This window comes from Xiphophorus couchianus, chromosome 9 (assembly GCF_001444195.1).
Source record: "Xiphophorus couchianus chromosome 9, X_couchianus-1.0, whole genome shotgun sequence".
In the NCBI taxonomy this organism is placed as follows: Eukaryota; Metazoa; Chordata; class Actinopteri; order Cyprinodontiformes; family Poeciliidae; genus Xiphophorus; species Xiphophorus couchianus.
The window spans coordinates 32915717-32941380 of record NC_040236.1 but is presented as its reverse complement, the minus strand read 5'-3'; the positions used below and the strand labels follow the sequence as shown (position 1 = coordinate 32941380).

The 25664-nt window shown below is 41.2% G+C and overlaps 2 protein-coding genes across 3 annotated transcripts in view; one reads left to right on the top strand and one right to left on the bottom strand.

The window, feature by feature from the left end:
* The window catches only part of apc2 (APC regulator of WNT signaling pathway 2), a 33823-nt gene extending 8224 nt beyond the window's left edge, over nt 1-25599 (top strand). Inside the window, exons 2-14 of the mRNA XM_028027588.1 lie at nt 121-282; nt 1835-1925; nt 3536-3914; nt 4869-4968; nt 5048-5155; nt 6007-6081; nt 13551-13649; nt 14244-14655; nt 14840-14938; nt 15064-15203; nt 15599-15793; nt 15923-16137; nt 16247-25599. Of these exons, the coding sequence (XP_027883389.1) occupies nt 142-282; nt 1835-1925; nt 3536-3914; nt 4869-4968; nt 5048-5155; nt 6007-6081; nt 13551-13649; nt 14244-14655; nt 14840-14938; nt 15064-15203; nt 15599-15793; nt 15923-16137; nt 16247-21776 (7584 nt within the window). The 5' untranslated portion in view covers nt 121-141 and the 3' untranslated portion in view covers nt 21777-25599. The remainder of the gene's footprint in view (nt 1-120; nt 283-1834; nt 1926-3535; nt 3915-4868; nt 4969-5047; nt 5156-6006; nt 6082-13550; nt 13650-14243; nt 14656-14839; nt 14939-15063; nt 15204-15598; nt 15794-15922; nt 16138-16246) is intronic.
* Nucleotides 6671-12199, bottom strand: LOC114150860 (tripartite motif-containing protein 16-like). Of its 2 annotated transcripts, none has more exons than XM_028027589.1 (5): nt 11087-12199; nt 8921-9671; nt 8617-8731; nt 8458-8495; nt 6671-7506 (listed from the first exon to the last, which is right to left on the bottom strand). In XM_028027589.1, exons 2-5 carry the CDS (start codon nt 9582-9584, stop codon nt 6947-6949), a joined length of 1377 nt encoding a protein of 458 aa, XP_027883390.1. In that variant the 5' UTR covers nt 9585-9671; nt 11087-12199; the 3' UTR covers nt 6671-6946. The 2 variants fall into 2 exon arrangements, with proteins under 2 accessions (XP_027883390.1, XP_027883392.1); XM_028027591.1 differs by having other exon boundaries at nt 8921-9667.
* Nucleotides 25600-25664: the final 65 nt, after the last annotated feature.

Below are 25664 nucleotides of genomic sequence, written 5' to 3'. Positions count from 1 at the left end.
AACACTGAACGCTACTGTTAGTTGTTCACTGTGTAACTTTGCAAACGGCCAGTGATGAGCTGTTTGTCTAAAGCTTTTGTTCTGCATGTGTAAACCTGCCATGTTGCTGTTGTCCTGCAGGGGGCGCTGCAGTGGGTGAACATGGCCAACGCTGTGGTTTCCTATGACCATCTGGCCCTGCAGGTGGAGGTTCTCCGCAAGGAGAACTCCCACCTGCGGAGGGAGCTGGAGGACAACTCGCACCACCTGTGCAAACTGGAGACGGAGACGTTTGGCATGAAGGTGAGTCGACCAGCTGCTGCACCGCAGAGACTCACTGAGAATCATTCAGTCACAGTTTAAATAATCTAAACTAGTGACAAGCAGGTTTTCCTCGATTCTGACTGATTATCAGATGAAATACTGAAAAACAAACAAAAACTTAATAGAACAGAAATATCCTTGATACGTCGATTCACACAAAAAACATAAAAGTTACAGTATATCAGTGCAGTGCAGAAAAACAGATGCAATAAGAGAGAAATGATTTTATTTAAAAATTAGTAAAAACAGAATAAATGTTTGTGAAAATGCCAGCAGGGATACAAACATTTATTGATTTTGATATGAAGTCTGCCAGCTGCTGGGAGGAAGGATCTCCTGATTTTCTCCTTTGTGCACCAAGGGAGCTGCAGTCTGTCTAGGGCCAGGGGTCAGAGGTCATCATAGAACAGCCTGTTCCCTGACTGTTGTGACTTCAGGAAGAATCAGATTTAAGTTGAAATGAAGAGAGTCTTCTGATTTCTGCTGGGTTCAAACTAGTGACCATCAGGGTCAAGCTACTAAAAAAATTAGAAATAAGTCGGAATAATACGAGAAAAGAAAATCATAATACGAGAATGAAGTCATAATTTTATAAAAAATAAAGTCATCAACAAAAATCATTATAATGTGAGAATGAAGCTGTAATAATATGAGAAAAATCTGTAATATTACAAGAATAAAGTCAGAATAACATCATATGACAGTAAGTCAAAATAATACAAGAACAAAGTTGTAATAATACAACAAATAAAATCATAATGTTTCAAGAATAAAGTAATATTATTTAAATAAAGTCGTATGGTAGTAAGTCAAAATAATAAGAGAATAACATTGTAACAATATAAAAGTCATAAAACATAATAATAGTATGAGAAAAAAATTGTAGTATTAGTGGAAGAAAGTAGGAGTTTAATGGTAATAATTGAAAAAGTTAAAATCAGGAATGTTGAGCATCTTGGGATGTTATGTTTTGTATCGGCTTTACAAATAAGGAAATATTTCATCTTTTAAAAAATCAGCATCAAATTATTATCAGCAGTAGCTGCAAATCTGTGTTCAGTTCAAATTGAACACAGATTCTTATGTAAGTTTTCTAGATATTAAATGAAATCAGAAAATCAGAAAATAGTTTCAGTCAGTAAAATCATCTCAGTTCATCTGAACACTTTCAGCTTCAAGCAACTCAAAACCTCAAAGTCTTCCTGAGATTTATTTAAATTTGCACATATTTACTTCACAAATTAAACAAAAACATAGAATTAAAGAAATAATAAAGTAATCTATAAAAGCAGCCGTTAGTCCTGCAGCTCCAGTCACACCAGCATGCATGTGCGCAGTCACGTGTGCAGATGTTGAGCAGCTGGATTATCCAGCTTCGGTTTATCAGTCAGGATGTGCAGCAGGAAGATGGACTGATTCCATCTGATGAATAAAAACCTGTTTTTATGGATGGTTGATGCCAGGACTTTGTGTTTTAGCCAGATTAGTAAATATTTTAATACTAGTAATATTTTCCTCCGTTTGGATGCAGGAGATGCTGAAGCAGCTGCAGAGCAAACTGGAGCAAGAAGCAGGAAACCTGGCTTCATCCGGGAGAACCGACGTGCTGCACCAACTCAAAGGTAACGACATTTATCCTCATTAAACACGCCACGAACACACCACAAACACGCCATAAACACACCATAAACACGCCACAAACACGCCATAAACACGCCACAAACACACCATAAATACACCACAAACATGCCATAAATACACCATAAACACGCCACAAACACACCACAAACACGCCATAAACACACCATAAACACACCATAAACACGCCACAAACACGCCATAAATACACCATAAACACGCCACAAACACACCACAAACACGCCATAAACACGCCACAAACACGCCATAAATACACCACAAACATGCCATAAATACACCATAAACACGCCACAAACACACCACAAACACGCCATAAACACACCATAAACACGCCACAAACACACCACAAACACGCCATAAACACACCATAAACACGCCACAAACACGCCATAAATACGCCATAAACACACCATAAACACGCCACAAACACGCCATAAACACATCATAAACAGCAGAAACAGTGAGAACTCCTCCGGGACCGCTCTTCATTTCAACAGGAAGGGATTGACTCGTCCAGCTAATCTGATTGGCTGCCTCGTTATGACTCGGTCCAATTAAATCATCTGAACCTGAATCCAGTTAAGCTGAGCAGAGATTAAAAGCAGAGCGCTGTTTTCTGTCTGACGTAATTGGAAAGAAATAATCAGATAAATTAAACTAATGCAGCAACTGAGTTGAGTTTATAATTAAAGGGAATAAAAAGCAGCTGTTGTAACTAAACAGAAGAAATATTTTAGGAAAATACTTAAATTCAAACAACCAAAACGTACCAAAGACCGAGAAATAAAATTTGTTTTATTAAAAGAGTATAAAGTATTTAACTCCAGACATTATCTAGAGAGATCAAATCATTGGTTTTGTTTGTTTTCATCATCCTCACCAAAAATATGGGATATTTATTTAGAAATATTGATATAATGTTCTGATCTCCTGTTAGCTTGTGTCTGAAAGTCCTATCAGTTTTACAGTTGGGTTGTAACTAGTTACGTTTACTCAATTCCATTTTCTTGAGAAACTTATTTGAAAAAATTTACTTTTAAGAGTATTTTTACTACACGGTACTTTGAGTAATTTTATTGTGAAGTATTTTTACTCTTACTTGAGTAAAATTTATGGATTTCCTAACCACTGAAAAGCAAACATGTTTTATCCAAAACTTCACCAGACAGACCTGCAGATTAGTTAAAAGTTTCAGAAGTTTTTTATTGAAAGAAACTGATTTGGAAACATTTTATTTTGCCTGATTTTGTTACTTTTTGTAACTTACGTGAATTATTGTCAATTTTGTCCTTAAAATGCAAAATTTCCACGTAACTTTATGTTTTGGTCCCTCTGATGATGTCATTTTTAAATATTAAATGATTGATAATTTGATCAGTTATTCAGTACTTGAGTAGACTTTGTACCAAATACTATTTTACTTTACTTGAGTAAAGATATGTTGAAGTAGTGATATTCTTATTGAGTAAAGTTTTTGGGAACTCTACCAGCCTCTGGAATTAGCTAATGCTAAAAATAATTTCTCCAAATGGAGATAAAGGCATGGTTCCTCAGTCTTCTCCTCGTTCTTTAGAGCTCTACATGGATCTCACCAACTACTACGAGCTCAAACACCAACCTCACAACCTGAGGCTTCTGGCTTCTGGTCTGGGCGGCGCGGGCATGAGGGGCGTCGCTGGCGCCGGGCCGGCTTTGAGTGGCAGCTTGGATCTAGAGGATCACTTGGCTCTGCCTTCGTCCTCCTGCTGCTCCTCCTCCTCCTCTATGGCTGCCGTGAACCGAGCCAGGAGCCCGCTCCGAGCGGCGTCTCGCCAAGGCATGGTGTCCGGCGGGGAGACCGCCATCATGCTGCCTAATCACTTCCTGGACGGAGCTCCGCCCCAGACGGCGGAGATCTGTGTAGGAGACGGGCGGCTGGGCGACCATCACTTTGAGGAGCTGTACAAAGAAAGGTCAGGAAATCAACAAAAATATATCACACTTGTTTATTTTTCTCACTAAAATCTTAAATAGAAATAACCTAATATGATCACATGTCATAATAACAAATGTTTTTGGACGACAAATTGTCTCAGAAGTTATTCAGATAAACAATAATAATCCTGCTTTGAGACCATTTTCAAGTAATATATTGGTAATGGCATAATAATAATGGAAGAACATTTAACACTGAAACAGGAAGAGATTTTAAATAACCAAAATACATAAACAAAACAACAAAAACAGCAAATAAAATAAATTATGAAATCTCTAAACAAAACTTCCTTCAAGCTTCTAGTTAGCATCACAACATGTTAGCAACAAATGAAATCTGGAAAATTAAAAAATAAAAATTAAAGATGGGAGATAATAAAAATAGTGTGATTGAGTGATTAGATGCATAAATTTGTTGTAAATTACATAATTTTGTAGCATCTGAGGAGTTTAGACATAATATGGTTTTATGCAATCTGGCTACGCAGTTAGCATAGCAGCCTGTTACTAGCTAGCGAGTAAAAGCGCTTAATTAGATCAAATAACAGAATATGGAGAATATGGAGTATAAAAACAAAAACAACATCTGAGTGATTGACTATAAAATTAAAAAGTTAGTGGTTGGAAAACACAGGTTATTCACTAAGTAGCTAGCACGTAATAACTTTAACTATCCAAAACTGAAGAGACAAACTGGGATCAACTGAAAAGCTGACTGAAAAATTTACACGTACATAATCTACGTAACTTAAAAATAAAGTACATTTTAACTAGTTAACTAGAGAACTCCATTAGTAGCAAGCATAACATTTTTCAATAGCTAATGAAAATCAGTAAACGACATACTGTAAGCATCGTCTCAGTTCCTGTTTAAAGGTTTTATTGAATTATTACATGAAAAAGAGGCTAACAGTGGGATTTTGATCCTATAGGAACTTTTTGCTGGGAGAAATTGACCGAGAGGAGCGGGAACGCCTGGAGGTGCTCTCACATACGTGTCACAGGCTGGCACAGCTGCCGCGCATCGATGAGGTGAGAACGAAACATAACGTGGAGATCGCAGCTTCCTTACCGTCTTTAGTTAACCTCTGACCTCTGTGTGCTGCTGAAGATTTCCTTTCAGTTAGATTTAATCCGACAGAATTTGGAGGACAAAGTGCATCGGTCTCTGATGGCAGAGCGCTACTTAGCAAGCAACGAGATGGTGCACAGGACTCAGGTGAGGCCGCTGGCAGCTGCACTAATTAGAATAACAGAAAGGATTAACAGGTGTAATAAAAATGGAAATAAGGACATTTTATTTCTGCTGTCTGTGGGTTCCTTTAAGCTCTGGCTGCCTATAGATGACAGAAACGCTCCTTTTGTTGTCTTACAACCACCATCAATAGTTTGATCTTTTGTTCATTATTTCATGTTTATTTTTAAAAAATGAGGCATTATATTTTAATTGACATTTACATGCAAATGCTTGAGATAAAAGTGACTAATTTCCATTCCTTGTCCCATTGGCAGGTTGATGTATATGATGTTTAATAATAAGAAGAAGAAGAAGAAGAAAAAGCAGCTTTAGACTGCTGCACAAAATAACTCCTCATGAAGGAGAAAAGGAGGAATTAAACTATTGTTTTCAATTAGTAGTCTATAACGGTTCAATAATTTTCACTTTAAATTGATAAGTTGAATAGAGTCAGCATAACAGCGCTAAAAATAGAGTTAGGCAAGGTAAAGCTATGCTATGCTAAACAGGCTAATCATGTGACTAGAAAAATTAGCTTGTGTCCTAAACCTAAACAAATCTACTGCATAGTTTTAACATGATAAATATATAAAATAAAATAAATAATTTTACTATTCAAGTTTTGTCCTGTTACTGCTCATTGTAATCTATGACTTTAGTGCATTTAGATTAAATTGTCATTTTGGTGTGCCCCCTAGTTGTTCCCCTGCCTGGCCCCCTTGAGAAAAATAATCTAGATACGCCCCTGTAGATGACACAGTTTGTGTCAACAGTGAAAGTTGCTGGTATAAACAGCATTTTTAAGCTGTTTCAATACGGTTTATGTGTTGCAGATGCGAGCAGCTCGCCTGGAGCAGCTGGAAAAAGAGCTGCATGAGGCCAGAGGGGGTCAGGAGAGCCAGCTGCCGGTGAGACGGGCTGCACACACCAACACACACCAACACGAAACAGCACAGAAAGGGGTACAAAACAGAAACATAGGGTTGGGCCTTCTTTATCTGTGACCTATTATGCTTCTTTGAACAGGTTAGGCTAGAACTATGGGCAATACCAAACAGGCTCATTACATTTTCTGCACAAAATCCTTCTTTTGAGATTATGAGATTGTTTGGGGGCTTCTTGTCTCTTTAAATTCAAATAAGCTGCTTCTAACCAGCTGACCAAACGTGCTGGAGCTCCTCTTGGGTTGCGCAGGTGACGGGCGGAATTCTGCTGGGGTTGCTAGGTGACGGGCGGAACTCTGCTGGGGTTGCTAGGTGACGGGCGGAACTCTGCTGGGGTTGCTAGGTGATGGGCGGAACTCTGCTGGGGTTGCTAGGTAACAGGGCATTGGCTGCTGATTTATGAAGTTCCAATCGGAAGGTTTTTGAAACAGGTCGTTTACAGATGCCAGAAAACATTAACTTATCACCGTAAAGCATCTGGTGGTTTTCTAAGCACTTGTGCTGCTTTTAGAAGCAGTAGAAACCCAGTTGGAAGAACAAAAACATGTAAATGTGAAGTTTGAATAATAGGTACCGGCTTTATAAAGATTTGCATGAGGAGGGTACCATGTAAACACGACAGAATTCATTAATTACACTTAAATATTAAATTTTTATAGAGTTCATTTAGTCTTTGTCATGAAATCTTTCTAAAGTAACACTTCCTTGGTTCATACATATTGTGTCCTTCATGAGAAGATGTCGGTTAATGCCCGCATCATTCACTCAGCCGCAGCAGAAGACTGACAGTTTGGAAATCGTCAGCAGTCCTTCAGTCGCACCGTTAGTCTCACTTCAGAAGACGTTCCCAGCACAGCTCCACCTGACACAGAGTCACCGAGCCGTCGCTGGCCCACACCCAGAACCCGGGGTACAGCGGCTCCGTGAAGGTGCAGGTAAAGGTGTGCAGGTGAACCATCGCATCCTTGGAAACGCAGAAAAACGAGAGCGTCCCCTCTGGGCAGTTGAGGTAAACGCCGACCCTGTTGCTGAAGGGTTCAGGCGAGCAGGACTGGAATCTCTTGTTGTTGTGGCACGGCGTGTAGAACCCGTTGGAGCACTCCAGACTCCAGGACCGCTGGTTGTGACCCAGCAGGCAGCTCGCCGTGTCTCCGTCTCTGGAGATGTTGTTGTAAGTAACGCCGATGTCGGCGCCGCCGCTCCATGATACCTCCCAGTAAGCCAGGTCCAGCAGCCCCTCTCTGCACAGAACCTGGGGGCATTGCTCGAACCGCTCCGGGTGCTCCGCACGCTGAACTGTCAACCAGTCTCGACTTGCCTTTCGGTTGCCATCAGCTAAGCGAAGCTCTGAGTTGGCCGTGTTGGGGTCAAAGGTCAGATAAATCGCAGCTGTTGGTAAAACAATGACAAAAACATTTGATGAGTCTCAGATGGCAGGTAAACAACATGGAGCCGGATTTTACACCAGGCCTTCTTCATTCTAACACATTTGATGTTTGGTGTGAGATACCAAGTATTTTTTAAGTGAAAATAAAAGTGTAGAGTAGTCTAAATAAAGTCATAATTCACTTTGTGAAAGTCTAAGTGAAAACCCAAATATTTTGTAATTTTTATTATGTTAAGTGTTTACATTTATCTGACTTAATTCCCAGTTACAACTCAACTCTGCTAGAAAGTAACTTGTAAGCTTTCAGAAGGCAGATCTAACTGAGAAGGCTAACTAAAAACCTAGATATGCTAACGCTAAAGCACTACAATATGGTATTTAGTGGAAACTAATGCTAATGCTTCATCTCTAGAAAGTAAGCTGTAAGATCTGTGAAGGCAGGGCTTACTAAAAAGTTAGTCACTCTAACGCTAAATTGCTATATCAACATGGTGTTTAGTGGGAGCTAATGCTAAAGCGCTAACTTCGAATATAAACGTATAACTACTCAAAGAATTATTAACAGTTGAAATCCAAAACGTCCACACAGATGTTGAAGTTTATTCAGCTGACAGTTTATAAAACAGCCAAGTGAATTAACGCTTTAGAATTTGTCTGGAAATACAAATTTAGAGAACTCTAAGTACTCTTTCAAAGTTAGCAATAACGCTGAAGGGCTAATGTTGCTCTGGTGTTAGCAGAAGTGTCCCCACCACAGTGTAAAGTTAAGCTGTGAGATCTGGAAATGAACCTGCATGTTTCTGAAACGTTACCTTTCAGTTCTGTGACATGAATCAAGTCTGAACTAAAGTCAAACTGTATGCAGATGACACTGTGAGGTCTATTGAAAGAAGGAAATAAAGAGAGAAGATTGTAAGTTAAAAAAGAAGCATATAAAATCCATCTTAACTTACAGTTTTTCAGAGACCAGAAGTCTTCTGTTGGCTGATGACTGCAAAATAAGGGAGTAAAAACTTCAGATTACACCTGTTAAATGGGGTCTCATAAATGTTCACTGCATAGGTTTTCATTTCCATTCGGCAATAAACTAAACGTGACTTGCTTTAACTGACCTCAGGTTGGTTCTTAGAGGGATTAAACTGACTTCAGAGGACAGAACCTTTTCTAAAGGTTCATTTTCTTCTTTTTCTTCGTTCTCCCAGATTCTAGTTAGACTTTTTTCAGGAGCTGCAAAAAAACAGCGTTCCACACATTTAACAGAAGTGCAGACAGGTTTCAGAAACAGACAGGTTTCAGAAACACAGCCTGTAGGTCACATATAGGAGGTAACTTATCTATTAAGTGTCTGTTGTTTTTACAGAGATAATACAGCAGAGTTGATGATTTTATGTTTTGCTGATGGATTCAGAGCCATACCTGCTGCTGATGCAAACAGCTTCTCACTTTGTGGTTCTGGAGTCTTTGTCTTCTCGGTTCTCTTCTCTGAACCACAATCGGTCACCTGACTGACCCTGGATTTATCCAGACAGTTTATCGGGTCGTTAGATTTCTGTGTGTTTTCAGTTTCTTTGTTTTGTTTTGTTGGATTTATTTCTAAGTCTGCTTTGCTCTTTTTAGCCTGATTTGTTTGAGCCGTCTTCAGGAGAGGGTTCTCCCTCCTGAACAGACTCTTTGGCGTTTCATCTGGTCTCTCTCCTCTTGAGGCTTTTGTCCTGGGGTTGTTCCTGGAATCTTCCTTCTTTTCCACGTTCTTGTTCTCTCGATCTCTCGAAGGACCAAACCTGAAAACGTTGGAGAGTTCCTCTTTCAGGAGTGTCAGAGGGCCGCTACTCTTCTCCGCTGATTGGCTCGGTTTGGGATCCGAGTCTTTGTCCTTGAACATTTTCTTCATTTCCTCTTTAATCTGGTTGAAGTCCTCTTTGATGAGAGTCAGAGGATTGAACGCTGGTTTTGCTGTTTGAGTCGTTTTAGGGAAATCCTTTCCCTGCTCGTCTTTACCTTTCAGCTCCTTTGGCCCGATGTCGTCATCCTCCCGTGTTTCAGGCCGCTTCACCGCTGGCGGTTCTTTAGGAACACTCATTTTCCTCAGTGTGCTTCAGGCTTTAATTTTCTGATTTTCAACATGTTCCGATGTGCCTTGAAATCTGAATTCAGCATGGAGACCTATCTAACGGAAAATATGTGGAAATAGTGATTAACAGTGATTGTAAGTTGAAAGATACTATTTTACTGCGTTGAATATTTCAGTAATTAAGTTAAAGCAGCCTGATACACAATGCAAAACGGAAAATCTTACCAAGTATTTCTGGTTTAGTTTCTAGTCCAAATATCTTAGTACACTTGAAATAAGACAAAACTGACTTACAGGTACATTTTCAGCAGGAAATAGGATCTTGTTATAAGTTAATAAATTCTTAATATTGTTGTTTTTTTGTTTTTTTAAAGAGTACTTGTCCCATTGGCAGATTATTTAACAAATACATTTTTCCATGTTGAGTGAAATAATCTGCTGGTGAAACTAGAACTTTTTCATCAATATTAAGGGATTATTTACATAAAACAAGCGCCTGTTTCTTGCTGAAAATGTACTTTTAAGTTTTGATTATTTATAAAAAATTGTTAGCTTTGGATAGGCTAGTCACCTTCTAACTTCCTCTGCTATCCATTAGCACAGGTAGGCTAGCATTAGCATCGGCTAGGCTAGCTTTGAATGGCCACTCACCACTTGTACATTTTTCGTTAAAGAAAAATTTCTCAGGAAAAATGGTTGACATGCAATATCTGTAGGTGACTTTAGATGAATTCATGTTAAAAATAGAAACTTCTCCAACTTGTTTAATTATACAATGTGACATAAATGAATATTTATTGTTTTCAATAGTATAATTTAATTACCACTATTACTTCATTTTATATTTTATTTCCAATCTTATTGTTTTATAATTTTTCTTGTTCATTTAATATTTTTATATGTATGTTTTTAATGTATTTATATTAGTATGATTTGTTTTTGACAGTTTACTGTAATCCAATGAGTCATGAATCATAAACATAATGTGGAGCTGATGTTGCCCTCCATCTTTAATTAGCGCTTCTTTTAAAATGTCAACACTTAAGACTCTTCAAACATGGACTAAATTGTTTATTGTCTATTTAGTAGGTAAATATAAAATAGTTTTTGCTTATAATTGAGAAAAATGCTAAGAATGTTGTTGCTCCTGGAGTTCTTTCAAATTGAATGAGTTTGGACACCACTGCTGTAAATACTTTATCAGAAATAACCAAACAGATCAAGTATTTGCCAGGATTTGAGGCCATTTCATAAAAAGTAAGTCTATTTTTTAAATCACCTTGTACTGTATAAAGTCTAAAACATGTTGCTGATCATATCACAGTGTGACGTAACTTTAATAATCCATTCTACCAGCATAGCACCATGAAACTAAAAAATACCCCATGACATAATGAAACTGGGAAGCTGGCAGCAGAAGGTGTGTTCAGGGTTTTCCGTAAACCTCTGATCGTGTTCAGGCTTGTTCAGAGTTCAATTTCATCTACAGTAGGAGATCATCAGATACTCACCGCTGCCTCAGTCGCATTTTTCCCTCATCCTTCATTTAAAAACCAAACAACAACAGATCCGGCCTCAGAAAGGAACCAGCGTCTCCCTCAGAAACTTTCTGTCACTCGGCTCATCCTGCTGCCGTCCGACCTGTTTGACTCCATATTTCATTCACCGGAGGACGTGATTGGCTACAGGAAGCAGCAGTTCTGGTTTCTGCTTTGAAAAGAAGGAAAATCCAACATATGTTTGGGTCAGGGCCGGGCTTAACTCCTGAAGGGCCCCGGGCAGTTTCAGTAGGACGGTCCCTTTGGGTCCCGAATCATACGGAGAAATCTGATCAGTTTCAGTAAGAAAACAATAACTCCAGTCAGTTACTTTTTACATTTTTACATGTGAAACATGTTTCTATAGAAGCAGATATGCAACATTTCCTGATTTTCAGCATGGTTTTAGTTCCACATTCTTGATGAAAATTATTAACGTCTGAACTTGTTCTAATGTCCAAGACATTAGATTGGAGATTGGAGACTGGAACTAATTAGAACTGTTTTTTTTTAAACTGTTGTTAATTAGAAACTTTATTTGTTTCCTTTTTTACAGTTAAAATGATGCAACCTGTGTTGCATCCAATTTAATCTCTTTCTGCTCCTAGATTTCTTAATAATGTTTTGTAGATATTAAAAATCCCAAAGGTCTATGCCTTTACAGCAGCATGCAGCAAGCCAATAAAAGTAAAGATGCATTGCTAAAAAATAATATTCATATGGAGGATGGTTGCTGTCAAAATGGGCAATTAAAAGTTTGTTTATTTGATTTTCTGATGGTTTAAAAGGAGTGGCCCAAACAGAACTGCTTACAGAAATATGTTCTGCTTGGTCAAAGTAGTTAAGAATGATAGCAACAGATCCGCTTTCTCCATTACATTTTAAAATTGAAAGATCTCTTCATTTATTTACAAGTCTAGTATTAAAGGGGCAATATTATGAGTTTTCCAGGCACAGAGTGACATTTTATAGCAAATAAAGTAACTGTCACCTTCAATTATTATCAAAATGCTCTAGCAAATATGACTTAAAGAAATTTAACTTCCCAATTAAACGCCTTGAAATTGGGCCTCTGTCTCTTTAAAAACACCTGCTCTTTCTGAAGCTCCACCTACAGGAAGTTATCACAACATGGCTTCTCTATTAAGCCAGTTAAATGTTAAACGTTTTTACATTTAACGTTTAAAAGTTAAACGTTTTTACGCTGGTAAAAACGTTTAACTACATTTAACAACTGGTAAAAACGTTTTTACCAGCGTTGCTCTGAGCAGCAGCTCCTATAATGAGCTCAGCAGCCCCACCAGGTGTTTGCTAATTTCTGCTGACTAGTCTGAAGGATCTGAGTGGGGGAGGAGCTGCGATTCGAAGGCGGAGCTAGACTCATTCATTCATTCATTTGAAGTGCTACATTCATGAATGAGTCAAAGCAACACTCCAGGTTTGTTTTTGATGAAGGAATAGCATTATAACATGATGGAAAGATAAAAGAAGTCAATTTTACATGATACTGCCCCTTTAAGACCGAGGCTGTGGACCAGCGATCAGCGTTCTGCCTGGTTTCGCTTCCAAAACGTAACGCTAAATTTCAGCATAAAGAAAATTTCAGTTTATCTCCGTCTTCTGTCACAGACAGACGGACAGACAGACGGAGCCGGTCGGGGCAGCAGCTCCGCTCGTCGGCCTCCATTTTGTCGGCTCCTCGCCGCTTCCTGCTGCTGCAGCTCGTATTCTAATGGGGCCCGTTTGGATCGGAGCCACGGCGGATTCAACGCCAAACATCCACGTTTCCTTTGTTAAACAGGAGGAGAACACACAAACAGCTCTGCTCTTTGTTCATCTGCAGCTCTCGCTTTACACACGCTTCACAGCCGGAGGCGTTGCCATGGTGACGGGATGCAGAGAAGACGGGGTGAAGGCTTTGATATAAATCTCTTGAGGATGTCAGGCTGTGCATCCAAATGAAGTTGTGTTTTATTCCCGTCTGGAGCTGCTCTTTGGTCCTGAAGAAATGCGTTTTTTTGGCACACGGGTCTAAATGTCTGGATGTGAATCAGATTCACACAAAGATCTTAAAAATCTGCACCAGGATTAGCATGCAGGTGGTAAATCAAACATTTTACAGCATGTTTCTGTTCTCTTACAAACCCAGACACAAATATGTAGAAACTAGGTATTTTCAGGCCACATTAATCTGCAGATTTGAGCTATCAGATTTATAAAAACACACAACTCAAACTGGAATTAGTGTATTTACCTATTTTGAGTTTGTTTGTTTTTTGCATCAGTACCTTTCTTTTTAATAAAGTCCTGCAGTCTGTGGAGCCGCAGCAGCGACAGTTTCAATAAAACCTCTAAACCTCTTACAAGCAGAACTGTGACAGCAGTGAAACTGGGTCAGAGATTGTCTCACACTTTCTTCTTCCCTTTTCATGTGCAGCTGTCTGGAGCTGAGAAGCCCCCTGCTGGGGAACCAGAGAACAGCGGCTCTTCATCGGCTGCAGCCGCAGGAGCTGAAGCTGCAGACGGAGGCAGCAAGGTAACAACTCCTCGCTCACATTCAGGGTTTCCACCATTAAAGAGTCAGAAATACTGAACATATACACACAACAAAGGTTCTCATCAATTCATATTACCTCAACATTTAACCAGACACACAAATCTCTTTAGAGTAAAATGTTTTAATGGCTTTGTTGATTAATAGAAAATATCTTTAAAATCTACTTTTTTTGCTAGCTTTCCATCATGTTACATTGTTATTCCATCATCAGAAACATACATGGAGTGTTGCTTTGATTCTTTCATGCATGTCTGAGAAATCCTTTAATCTCCATGGCAACCACAAATCTAATTTTATTTTATTTAACCTTTATTTTACCAGAATAAAATGTGATTGAGACTAAAAGGCTCTTTTTCAAGGTAGTCCTGGTCAAGAAGCAGCAACAAACTCAACAGTTGTTTAGTTAATCAAACTCTGTTTGTCTAGAAAGTCCGGTTTGTTTCGGGAGGTGTGAATGCGTAATCGACTCTGATGCAGACCAAAAAAGCGAACTCTGTAACGCACCTGATTACAGTCACCAGCCCGTTTCTCTGTGCATCTCCAGTTTTCACTTTGTTTACGTTTCCTCCTCAGGTGGAGATGGTGTTCTGGCTGCTCTCCATGCTGGCGAACAGGGACAAGGACGAGATGTCCCGGACTCTCCTGGCCCTGTCCAGCTCTCAGGACAGCTGCATCGCCATGAGGAAATCCGGCTGTGTCCCCTTGCTGGTTCAGATCTTGCATGAAGTTCCCAGTGGAGTTCCTGATGGAGTTCCTGGGGAGACGACAGGCGGCGCCGCCTCAACCGGCTGCAGCCGAGACACCAAATCCAGAGCGAGCGCCGCCCTGCACAACATCATCTTCTCACAGCAGGACGAAGGCCAGGCCCACCGGGAGATGAAGGTCCTGCACATGCTGGAGCAGATCCGGACCTACTGCGACAGCGGCTGGGACTGGCTCGAGAGTCATGCCATGACGCCTTCACCTGGAGGCACCAAAACGTCTGGTGAGCCTAAAATACACACAAGTTAATGGAATTCAGATGCTCCAGTGAGACTAGTAGGACTTGATACAGAAAATACTCCAATCAGGGTGTCTGATTAGAGCACACTCCCTTTTTATGTATTTGATCCCACAAAGTTTTGATTTGGTTTAAGCTTACCTCCTTTAACTTTTTCTGTGATGTGCAGATATTCCTGAACCTGTGGACCCGCAGATCTGTCAGGCCATGTGTGCCATCATGAAGATGTCCTTTGAAGAAGAGTACAGACGCGCCATGAATGAATTAGGTTTGTGCCTTATTTTCTCATTCTTAGCATCTGGGAGAGAATAGAGGACTTATTCTAGCACTAAGCTAGCTTGATAGTTTAAGTTGTTGTGAGTTTTGGGTTCAGAGTGTGTTGTTCTTCCCCAGGTTGTCTTCAGGTGGTGGCAGATCTCATCCACCTTGAGCAGGAAATGTATGGCATGCAGAACGACCCCATCAACATGGCTCTGCGCCGCTACGCTGGGATGGGCCTCACCAACCTCACCTTTGGTGACGTCGTCAATAAGGTACGGTCAAACAGTGGAGGCAGGATCCAATACATCCTAGACTACATGGGTCTGAAGGGTTTCTAACCCAAAAGGACACAGGTCATCCATTTTATCTGTAAGAAAACAGACCTGGAGAGAATTTGACTTTAGTTTAAATGTGGAAAAATGGAGTCCAGAGAAATATTTGTCTCTCAAGACTTTATTCCCTATCTCTATCCACTGAGTCTGATTTCAGTAAGCAAACTTATGGTAAAATATTTATACTTGGGAGTGCTAATTTGAGTAAAGTAAAGAATTTGGCCATGAGAACTGTGTACAAACCTTAAAAGTTTAAGCAGTACAGTAGTGTTTAGCATATCAGAAGCATTAGCTTGTCTGTTACTCATGTCTGCTCCCTCATCGTCCTCCTGCAGGCCACCCTGTGTTCGAGGAAGAGCTGCCTCCAGGCTCTGGTGGCCCAGCTGTCCTCAGACAGCGAGGAGCTTCATCAGGTGGTCTCCAGCGTCATGAGGAACCTGTCCTGGAGGGCCGACATCAGCACCAAGAGAGTTCTGAGAGACATCAGCTGTGTGTCTGCACTCATGACCTGTGCCCTGCAGGCAACCAAGGTACAGAAAACTAAACTGGTGAAATACAGGTATTGAAATGGAAACTTAATCTGCAGAAAATGGAGCCAAGGGTTTAACATTTACTGAAGATTCCTGCTCTTGTGTTGAGAAAAATATGCTTCTCTACAGGAGTCAACTCTGAAGAGTGTCCTCAGTGCTTTGTGGAACCTGTCAGCCCACAACATTGATAACAAAGTGGCGATCTGTTCAGTTGACGGATCCCTGGGTTTCCTGGTCAGCACACTGACATACCGCTGTCAGACCAACTCGCTCGCCATCATCGAAAGTGGAGGGGGAATTCTCCGAAATGTGTCAAGTCTGATCGCCACACGAGAGGACTACAGGTGGGTGAAGTTCTGTATTCTGATACAGTAAAACACATTTTATGCTATATTTCCCTTCATTATCCATACAAATATAAGCTGAAGTATGTCTGTTTTTCTTCCTGTGCAGACAAATCCTGCGGGATCACAACTGTCTCCAGACTCTTCTGGCGCACCTGCGCTCTCACAGCTTAACCATAGTGAGCAATGCCTGCGGGACTCTCTGGAACCTTTCAGCCAGGAGTCCCAAAGACCAGGAGCTGCTGTGGGATCTCGGGGCGGTTAGCATGCTGCGCAACCTCATCCACTCTAAGCACAAGATGATCGCCATGGGTAGCGCTGCAGCTTTGAGGAACCTCCTCACCAATCGACCTTTGAAATACAAAGACACTGCGGTGCTGTCCCCTGGCTCTTGTGTGCCCTCCCTCTATATGAGGAAACAGAAAGCTTTTGAGGCTGAGCTGAATGCCAAACACCTCGCTGAGACCTTTGATACACTTGAGAAACAGAGTTCCAAGCATTTGAGCTTCAACAAACCTCTTAGGCACATTGAGAGTCTGGCGAAGGATTATGCCTCTGATTCTGGTTGCTTTGATGATGATGAAGCCCCCAATAACTCCAACAGCTTGGACACTGGTAGCTTCTCTATGCTGCCAATGTATCTCACCAACTCCAACTTTGTGCAAAATCAGCCCCATAGGAGAGATAATGAACCTGAGAGGGATACAGACTTGCCTCAGATTGTTGAGAAGAAACATGCTCCTCCTGATGACGTGGTCTCTGCTGCAGCAGAGAAACTAGCAAAGAAGATTACCAACACGGTGGCAAAAATTGACAGACTTGTCGATGACATCACCATGCACACATCCTCTGAGGACAGTTTTAGCCTCAGCTCTGAGGACCACCTGGCAGACTGGCCTTATGGACAGGATGAGCTTAACGAAGCCAGAGCAAATTCATGCTCCCCCTGCCGTCTGTCCGATGTGAGCAGCTTAGCCTACAGAGAACGCCTCAGCAGAGCCCACGCCCTTCTACGCCTCAAAACCGCCCACACAAGTGTGTCAACAGACAGCCTGAACAGTGGCAGCACCAGTGACGGATACTGTGGTAGCAAAGACCAGGTGGGACTTGTTCCAAAGGCTCAAGCAATCCAACAACAACGACCCAACCAACTTGACCTCAAAGTGGCTCATCAGGAACATCTCAATGTAGGACAGAGCGTTCTGAATCAGACTAACCAGCAGGATATTCCAGAGAGAGATTCTGTGGATAATAAAGTTATGGACAATGTGGAGCTCGGCAACACAGATATCGACAAGAATCAAGAACAACCAGTACAAACACCTGTCAGTGTGTCCACTAAAATATCCTCTGATGTAAGCATGACATCGATTAAACTTTCTCCTAGTTATCAACAGGTCCCACTCATCCAGAGTGTGGCAAAATTTGGAGTCGCAAAGACGGCCATCAATGTTCAGGCCGCCCAAGCGATGAGGAGGCAAGCATGGGTACCCACTGTACTGACTGGTGGAAGTATTACAAAATTTGCTCCAATGAATTCCACCAGAAGTCCAACCGTGGGAACGATGGAAACAGTCCAGAAATATTCTGTGGAAAACACTCCAATCTGCTTCTCACGATGCAGTTCACTGTCCTCACTCTCTTCTGGTGACGGCGGGCTAGATGGACAAAGTGAGAATGAGCTGGAGAGTGACTCGTCTTTAGAAATAATTGAGGTGGATGATGGCGAAGAAGTGAAGAAAGAGCAAGAAGATGAAACTTTAGAAGATCTGAGCGACAGTCAGCTGCTGATGACAGACTCAAAAACCCTCCCCGTCAAAGAGAAAGATCCCATTGAGATATCTCGTACTCCCAAAAAGGAAAAGGTGTTCCTTAGGGGTGCTTCACCTGCTATAAATGAAGACAGATCTCCATCAAGCTCTTCTGAGAACTATATCCATGATACACCCCTTGTTCTAAGCCGCTGTAGCTCTGTCAGTTCACTGGGCAGTTTTGAGTCTCCTTCTATTGCCAGTTCAATCCAAAGTGATCCATGCAGTGAGATGATTGATGGAACAATAAGCCCCAGTGATCTTCCAGACAGCCCAGGACAAACTATGCCTCCTAGTCGCAGTAAAACCCCCTGCTGTGTCGAGTCAAATGTACCAGAGACACAGACCACAGGGATGCCAGGACAGTGGGAAAACAGCCTGCGGAAGTTCATAGAGATCACAGATTCCAAGGAGAGGTTTAACCTTCCCGACCTGGAAACCATGATATATTTTACGGTTGAGAAACCCACAGAAAATTTCTCTTGTGCTTCCAGCTTAAGTGCTTTGCCTCTACACGAGCACTACATCCAGAAAGACGTGGAGTTGAAATTAACCCCACTACTCCAGCAAAATGATGAGAATCTCCCATACCCTGATGAAGATGAGGAAGGATTTGACAACGGGGAACGATACAGCGAGGGCAACTCAGAAGAAGACATAGAAATTCTGAAAGAATGCATCAACTCAGCGATGCCATCAAAGTTTAGAAAAGTAAGATCATCCCTGGTGACTGCCATTCCCTCCAACGTACTCAACTCCCAGATCCGAAAACCAATACAACTACAATTTAACATGCTTCCAAATGGCAAAACCCAAATTTGTCCTAGAAGGAGAAATATATACCCACAAAAAGACTTGAAGTTGGACGATTCTTCCTTCACCGACTCTGCAGAGGGAACACCTATTAACTTCTCTAGTACAACATCTTTAAGTGATGAAACTCTTCAGTATCCTCTAAAGAACAGGGGGGCTAAAGACTGCACAGCTAAAGGCCTGAGCAAACAGGAAGTGATGGACAATGATGCAAAGAGGATTGAAGACTTGCGGATATTTTCACACTTCCACAAACCACACGGGGCAACTTACCCACCGGAAATCCAAATGAGCCGAACCACCAAACATGTCATTCCCACTCAGAAGTTGCTGATGCAGAGCAAAGAGGTAGCTGACCGAGTAGCCAGCCTAAAAAATCGGGAGCGATCTCCAAATCAACAGAGGAGGCAACAAGGTCAAGGCTCCTACAGGAAGTTTGACCTGCCAGTTATAAAACAAAACAAAGAAATCAATGTCAACTCCAGAACACAAAAAGAAAACAAAATGTTTCGACAAATGATACATTCTTCAGAGGATAGTATCGATTTCTATGGTGACAACAATGAAGAAGTAATCAAACGAACAAGCAGAAAACAGATGAAGGAGGCAGCTAGAAGCACTCTCTCCCGAAGCATGACAAACATAGGCAGGATAGATAACTCCCAAGGAAAGCCCAGAGGTTTTCTGAGATTAAAACAAAATCTTTTACGGGATGAATCCCTGGCATGTTACTCACTCAGCTCCTCCGTCAGTTCACTCAGTGATGCCGAATTTGAGGAACATAAAGCAAAAGCACAGCAAATGTGGTACAAAAACAGACACAATAAAACCCTCAATATGGCACAGCAAACAAAGGCTGTTACTTTGCACTGTCAGTATGAAGAACAAAGCTCACCGAGCTCAGTGAGCATGGACTCAGAGGATGACCTCCTCCAGAAGTGCATAACATCTGCCATGCCCAAGCAGAGGCGAAAAATGGCTGCCAGGAAGAAAAAAACAGAAAACACTCATAAACACAAGGACTCTGACAGATGGGACATGGATGAAGAAATGGATAGTGATGATACGGGATGGGATAACGATTCAGACCTCAACAGTGTTGAGTGGAGAGCCATACAGGAAGGAGCTAACTGTGTTGTCACTGGACTGCAAGCCTCAAAATCTCAAGAGCCATCGTCCGAAGAGACGGAGTCAATTCTGTCTTTCATGTCCACATCTAGCTTTACACCTAAAGAAAAGAAATTTGCAAAAGAGAAAAAGGCTAATAAACCTTTAGACTTTGCACAACGCAAGCCAGTTCCCAACTTACCAGTTGTGTTTAGAGGCAGGACAGTGATCTATACACCACAGCAAGCGACGGCTCCATCTCAAAGACCTCCGCCCAGAAAAATGCCAAGCAAGACAGATGCTCCAAAGAATCCAAACCTTGCCCAACACAGGTCAAAGAGCCTTCACAGACTCGGCCAGCCCCAGGACATGGAGCTGTCTCTTCCAAAAAGGAGCTCTACTCCACCTCCAAGGATACCAAAAAGCTCATCCTCTGGATCATCACAGAGCTCCACACCATCCAAGCAGTCACAGAAGAAAACAGTGTCCCCAACTCAGACAGGTAAACCAATCCAGAAAAAGACTACCTCGTCAAGTAGTAGCTCACCAGCCAGTAGCCCTCCTGAAAGAAAAGGACGTTCTCCTGTTCTTAATAAAAATGAGAAATCTCCCCCACCAAAAACTCAGAAGTCACCTGTCCGAATACCTTTTATGCAGAATTCAACCCGGCAGCCCCGACCTTTGTCACCACTGGTAACTAACCAAACTTCACCCAAACAGATTAACGGGAAAAGAGTGTCACCAGCCAACCGATTTGATATGGTTAGGATGACGTCTGTCCATTCGAGCAGTGGTGAATCCGATCGAAATGGATTTCTGAGGCAGCTGACTTTTATTAAGGAATCAAGGACACCATTTAGACGTGATGGCTCTCCTCACAATACACCTAGATCACAAAATGGATCCCCTCGAAGGGCAGCTCCTGGAGCTACAGCTGTCTTCCTGTGCTCATCACGCTGCCAGGAGCTAAAGGTAGCAGTGCAAGCCCCAAAAAGGGTGCAGGTAAAAGATCCTGGAAAAGTTCAGCAAGTCCAAAAGCCAGCCCCTGGTCTTCAAAAGCAGACCACAACTTTGTCAAGAGCAACATCGAGCGAAAGAGATCTATCTGGAAGACGGCCAGCCCGCAGAACTAGTTCGGAAAGTCCTTGCAGGGTAGCCCAGCGAAGTGCTACTGGCAGAATCTCTGGGGTCAGGCACCAACAAGAACAAGATACCTTTAAGCGCCATGCTTCATCACCAAGCATAAATATATTGAGTCGTGTTACCAGCCGTTCTTCGCTACGTTCATCATCCTCTGATTCAAGTGGAAGAGCAAAAAGCGAGGATGACACAAAGAAGAAAGGACAGAGATCCACATCGCGGCGTAATACTGGAGTTACCTGGAGGAGAATCAGGGATGAAGATGTACCTCAGATATTGAAAAGCACGCTGCCCACCAATGCGTTACCACTGGTGCCTTCTCCTGATGGGGAAAAACCAAAACTACCTGCTCTACCAGGAAAACTGCCAACAGTTGTACTTGCATCTCGCAAGACAACGGACGCCACAGTCCAGACAGAAGATTTATCCAATGACAAGACTAACTCAAGTACTTCTCCAGCAGCTGAAACAGCTCCAGTGATCTCTGAGGAAGAGGCCAGACTGGCTCTCCTTAGAAAATTTACTGCTGTCTCTGGGAGTAACCATCAGGATGCAGATTCAGATGGTTCACTAAAGAGCCTCAGCACTACCGGAACATCAGACAGCCATGTTGGCGGAGTTGTCACTTTCCGCCAGGGATCCTGGAGCAAGGCTGCCAGAGTCACTCCATTTAATTACATCCCCAGCCCCATGGCTTGCTGCCTGGAAGACCCGCAAAGCCAGACAGCAACAATGACTGAAAAGGCTGGGGGGAAAATTGAACTGTAGGGTATTTGGTGGATACCAAACAGCATGAATGACTGCAGACTTAAGCTCAGCATCCTATATGGACATAAGTGTGCTAGTCCTATACCTCGATTATTGACCCTTTCTCCTATCCCATTCATTCCCTTCAAAGTTTTCTCTCTTTCTGAACAACTGATCAGATCTTCCATTTGTCGTTGCTAAAGAGTTGGATGTATGCATGGAGACAGAGTGGCCCGATTTGACCACCAAAAACTTTTCGTGATGCCCTTCAGAGAACATCTATCCAGGATATCGCATCTTTTTATACTTTTTTGTATTTGTAGATTAATCATTGCCTGGTAGAAATGTAGTCAAAGCATAAAAGACAATGAACTGTATTCCAGCACATAAGTCACAAACTGTTTCTTGGAAACAATCGAATTGAACAACATTATGCAACATTTTCAAGAAACTGCTCAGCTGGACTTTTGGCTAAGAAGGTTCAAATTGTGGTGGACTGTAGATGACTACAGATTCTCATCACATACACAAACAAACACACAATGACTTGTAAAGTCCTTTTTACGCACTAAAAATCAGAGCTTTGGATCCTTGCTTTACCACTTGACAACAAAGATGCTTCAAGACCATTAGACTTATGGAAGTCATTTGTGATGAGACATTTCTTCAAATAATGTATCACTACTTTTATTTGTATGCAAGCTGTACACAGGCGGATATTACAATGCTATTCTCGTCTTATGAATTTGTGGAATCAACCTTGTATGCAGGCGACTTAACATTGCCATGGTTTTTAGAAACAATTAAACATTATAAAAGGAGGCATAGTGCATTGTGACAGGTTCAAATGTGATTTAAGGACAATTACAACTTCTGTTTTTGAGGTATAACAAAATCTGTTTAAAAATTAGCTTTTGCCCTAATATTTTAGAATAGGTTCTCGCCTTATAAATACAAAGAGTTGGTTTCACAGTATTGGCATACATTGATCTTACGTCTTTGTATTGCACAATAGCTGTATTTACCAGTCATTTCAAAGCCACATTGTTGCTGGGATCAATAATTAACCTTGAAACTCCAAAATCTAAATTCTGATTTCAGTAGTATGATGTAGAGTAGCCAATGCACATCTCTTTATTTCTGCTTAGATTGGACTTCGATGATGACCATTTTAATTCAAACTAGTTTCCTACCACAAATGTTCTCAATGCTGCAACAGTAGTATCGGTTTCTGTTGCATTCTACAATCCTGTTTCTGATTTAGTATTGTACATAACACATCAGGTATACAGAAACCCTCTGGTGAGTGTTAACCGCTGACAGCATGCTCATATATTCACTGTGTACACACAGATGTAGACATTGTTGGTACTGAATAATGCTATGATGTAATTCAAAAGGAAGGATTTTTCAGTCCAATGCCATCTGTGTTTTTGTGACGCAAAAACGTGTAACAATGCAAACTGTGAATTGATGAACAACGCAGCCACATGCATCTGTTAATGCATTGAGATGTTTGATTTTGCTGATAGTCAGGTACTGTTTGCTATTGAGTGAGTCAAGAATATGTTATCAGTGGTGGTTTGGATTTTAGCACAGGAGAAGGTACAAAGTTAAGACTGCACAGTAAGCAGAAACTTCTTAGGTTGGACAATATCAGACATTTAATTTGTTTTTTCAGTCACCAGCCTCTGAAGTCAAGTGACTACCCCCTCTTGAAATACTGCGTTCTGGAAACTCACCTGACACAAATGAAGTCGTGTTTGTATATCAAATAACCATGGTGCGTATACTCTGCTGTGCTCTTTCCCTTGCGCCTGTTCTCCATCTCACTCTGCAGTGCACCAATGCAGAAGCTTAAGTACGCTACTTCAGGTTTCTCCAACCCTAGTCCCCAAGAGCTGCTGTCCTGCAGATTTTAGATGCAAGCCTGCTCAAATACACCTGGATGAAATGAAAGGCTCACTACCAGGCCTTTTCCAAACTTGATGCCATATTGAAGAGATAATTCAATTATTTGAATCCCTTGTGTTGCACCAGGGATTCATCCAAAATCTCCCAAAGGACTAGAGTTGGAGACCTCTGAGCTAGCATATTTAGGCTAATGATTCATTGGACTATACGTTCCCTAGGATGGACATTGCTATAAATAGGTTTTCAGTTAGTATAGCAATGATATTAGCTAGCATATTTAGGCTAATGACTCACTTACTACACAATCCCAAGACTAAGCATTGCCATAGACAGGCTTATGCCTTAAAGCAACACTAATGACTGTTTGGGCTCACATTCAACAGTATTACACCTTCCACATGCTAAAAAACATTTCCATCAATATTAGCATATTAATACTACAGCTAGCAAAGGATTCACTGGCTGACACTCTCAGTAGCCTTGAGGTTGTCATGATCAGAATGCTAAGGCTAATGAAACAGTGAAGTACACACTCCTACATTCTTTGTGTTGTGTGTGGGTAAAATTCGAAGCGAAAGTGTGAAATAATGTGACTGAAGTAATCGTTTGTGTTTATGCAGACATGATTAGCGTTGTTTCTAAAAAGTTTCCATCGTCTAACCTATGCATTTTTGTCTTTCCAAAACGCTGTTACCATGTCAACAAAAAGCCAAAATGTAACAAAGTATTTGCGTTTTACTGTCCTGATGTTGTTGTGTAAAGCGGTCGTCAGACTCACATCAGCTTGCATCACAATTAGCTGCCAATTTGTATTCTGAGGCTGAAACCTACAAAATCTTCCACAGTTTAGGACACGTAAGCTACAAGTACGTCATATAACCACTGCTGACTTTGTTATGGTCTAACTTTGTACCCACTGCAGGTCTTTTGGTGGTCTTCACAGGAGTTCTTTCTGCAACTCTGTACATGTTAATATCTGCTTAAATGTGTTGCTGTAAAAGTAGCGATAGGTGGTGAAGATTATAAAGACAATGAATATTCTCTGTAGTTGTACTTTTCCTCTTTCATGTGTGCTTGTAGAGGTCGATGGAGTTAATCTACATTAAGGGGCTGTTATAATAAAACCACCATGTTGTACTTCTGTAGCATTAATTAAAAAGGCTGTGTAACCTCCTACTTTTATCCCCAACAGACTTTTAAAGACCTACAGGTTTTGTTATTCTTAAATCCTCTCTTATCAGTGTCAAGAGTCAGCGTTTCAAGAAGCAAAATTGTAGAAAGAAGAAGTAAGAATGTCTGGATTACAATTATTATTCTAACACATCACAGGCAAAACAGCGCACACAAGTCTAGTTCTGTATAAGAATAATTTGGTGTAAAATCTGCTGCCTGCCCTTCATTTGCAGGTTTATATACTAAATATCTTCTGCAGATTGGAAAGGCATGAAACCCAAGACATTCAGTTGTTTTAGCGTATATATTAAACAATTATCCAGTAGTAAGATTGGTTGCCATAGCAATTTTAGGAACACAAGTCTGGCTTTTGCTCTTGCTTAATTTCAGACCAACAGAAAAATCCTCAAAATCTGAAATAATTTCCAAGCAACCAAAATTCCCGTAGCTGTAGGCTTCAGAATTATATTTGTCAGCTGCAGCTAAGCAGCTAGTATTGAAAAGACAATAAAGGCTGGAGAATCAACTCTGTTTGGGTTCTTCTGACCTTTTCTTCACCAACACCAACGGCCGTCTCGTTCAAAAGAGACGGCCTTTGGTCTAAGACCAGTTCGTAGCTGAGCTGCATTAAACTTTCTCAGTCTTCACCTGAACTGGGTCTCAGAAGCTTCACAGTGCCATGATAAACATGCAAAATAACAGAAGCGTGTTGTTGTAAATGTCTTCATTCCAATAAGAAGTGATGTGATTCCTTAAACTGCTGCATTGTCTTTATTTTAAAAGTGTCAACGTGACACTACTGGCTTTCTTGTACCAATAGAT

Coding starts and splice junctions, on each gene's coding strand:
- LOC114150860 (XM_028027589.1), bottom strand. CDS start 9,584: ATGAGTGTTCCTAAAGAACCGCCAGCGGTGAAGCGGCCTGAAACACGG. Junction 8,732..8,920: donor GCTGTTTGCATCAGCAGCAG/GTATGGCTCTGA, acceptor GTTTTTTTGCAG/CTCCTGAAAAAAGTCTAACT. Junction 8,496..8,616: donor CCTCTAAGAACCAACCTGAG/GTCAGTTAAAGC, acceptor CTTATTTTGCAG/TCATCAGCCAACAGAAGACT.